Source organism: Siniperca chuatsi, linkage group LG23 (genome assembly GCF_020085105.1).
Source record: "Siniperca chuatsi isolate FFG_IHB_CAS linkage group LG23, ASM2008510v1, whole genome shotgun sequence".
In the NCBI taxonomy this organism is placed as follows: Eukaryota; Metazoa; Chordata; class Actinopteri; order Centrarchiformes; family Sinipercidae; genus Siniperca; species Siniperca chuatsi.
Window position 1 is genome coordinate 16,373,656 of NC_058064.1, and position 5,400 is coordinate 16,379,055.

A 5,400-nucleotide genomic window follows, 5' to 3' on the forward strand; every position below is an offset into this window, starting at 1 on the left:
TTCTGGTATCACAATTTAACACAAAATGGTACAATCACTGATAGGAATCTTTACTGAGAACCATTTTCACTGTACAAGCAGATATAAATATGCAACCATAAAACTTCGAGCATGCAGTTAGTGTTCAGTAACTAAAATACCAAAGCTGTACTCAGCTGTACTACAATTTTTTTTTTTTTTTTTTAAGTGGGAACAACACAAATGAACAGGAGGAAAAAACAATAGAAATCCATGGCATCGCATCTGCCTCACTATATAGTACAAAAACAGCCCAGGCTGCAGTAACACTTGGCCAGAGGACATAGTAGATATGGAGTTTTTTTTTTTTTTTTTTTTTTAAACAGTTTGAGCACAAATTTGGGATTTCCCAAAGTAAATCAGAACATTTCATACAAGCCAGCAGATTGTTTACAGAGTTGGATTTCATATTTGCTGCACTGAACATGGAAATTCAGTACTGTATGGCTAGTCCAGCATACTATTTAAAAATTGTCTGAGTTGGCAATCAAGCAGCTGCTTCTCAGTGATGATGTGTCCTCGTCTCTGGTTGCCTCCTGGTGGATCTTCATTGCATCTTTTTGCTGACATTAGTGCCCATCAACTACTGATCATCTTCTGGCTTCACCACATGCAAATGACTTAACACCTCAGGGAGAAGATGAAGCTAACTGATGCATTGTCCAGTGAAGACACCTGATTTTAGAAATGCTACAGAGGGTCAGTGTGGATAGGCTTTTCACAGAGCCGTATTTATTGATTCCTCTTGATGCATGATAACTTATGAGTGTTGACACTTTTACAAATGGATTGATAAAATTAGCAACATTTAACATGTCTGTTCACAGGTGTTTAGGATTTTTTTGCATTTGCAAAACACAAAAATGTAGATACTAACTTGCTGCCCATCCATCACTGAAGTCATACAGCTCTCTAAAACCTTCACTTGTGCCACCAGCATTGGGAGAGATGGGGCTCATTGTGTTTGTGTCCGGTCCAGACATTACTGCAGCCTTCGCTTCTAAGTCCCAGGCTTGAAAGGCGTTAGGCATTGGGAGGGCTTGGCCAAGGCTTCAGGTGGGTTGAAGTGGGGAGGAGTGCAATCAATGGTCCAAGGGTCAGTCACAAGGCTTCATACAGAAGGGTCAAAGGTCAGGAGTATATACAGACTGGGTGGAAGCCTTTACTGTCGACTCTTCAGGGAATCCACCAGCCTACGGGACAGAGAACAGATATAATTCAGCCTTGGTAAACACAGAACAGATAACATGTTGTGCAATATGTACTAACTATGAACTAATACTGAAGAGAATGAGTAATCTAGTGTAATGAACTTTTTTATGAGCCCTCCACATTGTCTTTTGCTGTTTTTAAAATGGCTGGTGTGCTCACTGTTGACTGGGCGATTTCTCTCAATACAGCAGAAATATAATAGGAGTTTTTCTTCAGACCTATTTTAAAATAATTTACTCCCATTTCTATTATTTCTCTGTATAGAAAGTACAGTAAAGCCTACCATTCCATTGCCTCATCCAGGCCCGTGCCCTTTGTGGCCGAGGTCTTGAAGATCTGCCATTTTCTGTCTTTGAGGGCAGGAAGGCCCAGAGCGGTGGCCACCTCAGTGGGCGTCATTGCCTGGTCCATGTCCTGCTTGTTTGCAAATACCACCAGGATAGCTTTCTTTAGCTCTTCCTCCTGGATAAAACACAAGGTTGCAAAATGACATCATGAAAAGTAGAAATTTTTAGATCTTATTTCCAAAACGCTAGCAAGTAAAGCCATAGATTTGCAGCTAAAAATATCAGTGTTACGGAAGCAAAAAACATCTGTACTAATTTTATCTTATAAGCAACTAAATACTTGATTGTGAAAAGTTAACCACACTTAAATGCCTAACGTTGAAATTGAAATACCACTTCCAGAAGGACAATTTAAAAAACTTGGTAGCCCAGATGTTCAAATTTGAATTTATCATTTGGTGTCTGGATTTGACCAACACAATTTAAGCAAATTAAACTTTTCTCCTGACTTAAGTTTTAGTTCAGAATTTGACTAATTAAATTCGAGCAACTACTAAATATTTTTTTGAATATTGGACACTTGGATTTTGTAAAACCTGAATCTGGGGGAAAAAACCCCCCCCAAAAAAAACAAAAAAACAAAAAACCAACAAATACCTAAAACTCAGGTTTCTGAAAAAGCACCACATGAAATGACCTACTATACATTTTAAAGAGGGGAATTAAAACCCCATAAATTCAGACAAATTGTTTTCAGTGTAGAATATTTCAATGCTATAAATTCAGTGGTATTTCAATTTCAACATCAGAAGTTGTTACTTTTCACAATTGAGTATTCAGTTGATTAGAGGATTAAAACGATTTTGTTTTCTTACAGTTTGAGCTGATATTACAGTCCATTTTTATGACCTCATGGTGGCAGTAGAGGAAAGGGGAGGGTATTTTCAAAATGATTAGAATTGATCCTCTGTGGACATTTGATGTCATGGAAATCTATCCAACAGTTGTTGAGTAATTTCACTTTGGGCACAGTGTTGGATATCCCTACAGCTCTGCCGCTAGCATGATGGTTTGAGCTTGTAATGAAATTCCCTCACATCTGACTTGGTTCTATGTTTTTAGGTTGTAATTAAGAATAAGTTCACGTACCTCCAACATGGCCACCAGCTCAGACTTTGAGATGCCCATCCTGTCGCGGTCACTGCTATCAACGACGTATATGACTGCATCTGTGTTTGAGTAATAACACCGCCAGTAGGGCCTGTCAAGCAGAAAGATGAGCAGAAAGGTTGTCAGAGGGGAGAAGTGATAGAGAGGAGGTTTTTGCATTTAATATCACAAATTGGATATACACAAAAACTGGATTTCTCTATACACACAAATTCACTCCTGGGAGCTCCGCAGCACAGCCACCATCTGCCGCTTACACCTACCTGATACTCGTCTGTCCTCCCAGATCCCACACCTGGAACTTCAGATTCTTGTATGTGACTGTCTCGACGTTGAAGCCGATTGCTGTGCAGAGAGAAATCCAAATGGGTTCAGTGAGGGCAGAGAACATGAGCCTGATTATTACCACTACCATCTGCATGTACAGTGCGATATTTCTGATACTGCTACTGCAATTATGATATGCACTGCAGTACACACAGACACAGCTTGATTTAATTTCTATTATTTGGTAAATCTTCTGAAATCTTTGCCCCTGACAAGAAATTTTAGCAGATTTGATTAAAATTAGTTAGGTAGACCATACTGTTTGTCATTTTCTCTACAACTAATTGGTCATGGTTCACTTCATTATGAAACCAAATCAAAAGTATTCTGTCTTTATTCTAAGCATTTGGTGCTCCACAAAGATCCTCATATCAACAAACCACAGTGACATGACATGCGTGTGAGAAGTTTGTGCTGTCATGGTAAACATGCAAATATTCAGCATCTGTACATTCACACTGAATAATAACAAGGAAAATGCTGCTAAAATTGGACAGAACTGTTGTGCACACAGAAAAATATTGAGGATTTGTAATTGTGACATGTAATTAAATCAAAATTTGTTTGCAAACCTGTCCATAGATGACCAGAAGATATTTGGAAGTCCTCGTGATTTTGATCAGCTAAATATTCTTGCTTTAAAGTAGCACATGTGTCTATATACTTCCATTTCAATGTTTAAAAACCACAAACTGACTTGGCTGGTTTGTACATGCTCAGTACATACTCTATTAGCTGTAATGAATGCAATTAAAGCAAAGGAACCCTATGTTTCCACTACCACTATGTTAAAAATAGTGCATCTGATAAATGGAGAGTTTAACTGATATGAATCTAAAGATGTTGTGTGTTGGAATAAACACTAAACAAGTATGAAAATACAGAGATAGAGCAAACTAGTACATACTGGGGATTGTGGTGACAACCTCTCCGACCTGCAGCCGGTACAGAATGGTTGTTTTTCCTGCGCCGTCTAAACCCAGGATCAAAATCCTCATCTCCCTGGTGCCGAACAGGCCCGAAAAGATACTAGAGAAGAAACCACCTGAAGAATAGACACAGATGGAATTAGTTAGGAATTAGTTGCTTGTTCCATCTTCATTATGAATTGAATACTTTGGGTTTGTTTGGTGTAACACTCCACTTTAGGCTCTGCTAACCAATGATGGGCATTTTTCATCGTTTTGACTTTGCATTAACTTAACTCAAAGAATAAAAATTATGATAGTTAATACTTAACCAATGGTTAATCAACTGCCAAAATAGTAGTTGATGTGAGTCTTATAAGGATTACAGAAAGAGAAATGTGAAAGTCACAAAGACATTAAAGTGAATTCAACGTGAAAGAGTGAGCTTTTCTACATATTTAACTATTGAGAACCCAGCTCTTTCCCTGATTTGCATAACAGTGGCCTCGTTCACTGTCAGTATCACTCAGGTGGTTGAGCAAGTTAGCTGAGGTTAGCTGACGTTATGTCATGATGGAATGCCGTGCTTCATCTGTTACGTCATTGATGCCAATATGTAACGTTAGATATTAAAAAAGAAAACGTTTACGAACTGTCCACACCAAAACAAAATGAATGAAGAACATACGGTATTCACTGTAAATAGCTAAGTTAATGTTAGCTAGCTAGCTAGCTAGCTAGCTAGCTGACAACAGTCGCACTGCGCGTTAAATGAAGCAGGCAGACACAAAACAGAGATATGCCGTTATCTTATTATTCATACGCATGTAGGTTATAGGTACTCAAAGAACAAATACATATTTTATAGACCAATACTTTAAACACTCACCCATTTCGATAACACTACGGTACTTATATCAGCAATACAACACTGGCAAGTTGGATGGAGACCTTCTTCCGTGTGGCTGACGTGTCGCTGAACGATGTCACCAACTCTCGCGTGGATTTTGTTTCGCAACATTCGACACATTCAAACTGTCATGTTTAACTGTAATGGACTAATAGCACAAGTTTAAAATAATTTCAACAATACAGCTGACACATAAATAGTCTTTTAGATTTTATACACACGAATCATAGGTACACTGCTTTAAAAAACATAAATCCTTTAATCGAAAGTGCTGCTTGTAAAAGCAAGATTCATCCTGACGCTGTAGTACAGGATACATTCAAGAAGCCAAAACGGATTCGTGTTTCCAAATGTTCAATAGCTATGGTTAGTAAAGGGAATGTGACAGTAACTGGTGAATTGTTTTGAATGTAACTCGCCTTAGACGAAGGAGTTGCCCTCTCTCAACAGCATCAAATTAACGATCACCTCAGACAAGAAAGATTATAAAGATAGATGTTATAGCCGCTGCGCGTAACGTTAATTTAATGCAAAATGCAACCGTTCTGAACAGTTTAGAATAACTTTA

General features: G+C 38.3%; 1 protein-coding gene across 1 annotated transcript; it reads right to left on the reverse strand.

Annotated features, from left to right (window-relative positions):
* Positions 1–29: 29 nt before the first annotated feature.
* Positions 30–4,946, reverse strand: arl1 (ADP-ribosylation factor-like 1). The gene is made up of 6 exons (XM_044185550.1): positions 4,812–4,946; positions 3,922–4,059; positions 2,951–3,032; positions 2,667–2,778; positions 1,514–1,692; positions 30–1,211 (listed from the first exon to the last, which is right to left on the reverse strand). Exons 1-6 carry the CDS (start codon positions 4,813–4,815, stop codon positions 1,181–1,183), a joined length of 546 nt encoding a protein of 181 aa, XP_044041485.1. The 5' UTR covers positions 4,816–4,946; the 3' UTR covers positions 30–1,180.
* Positions 4,947–5,400: the final 454 nt, after the last annotated feature.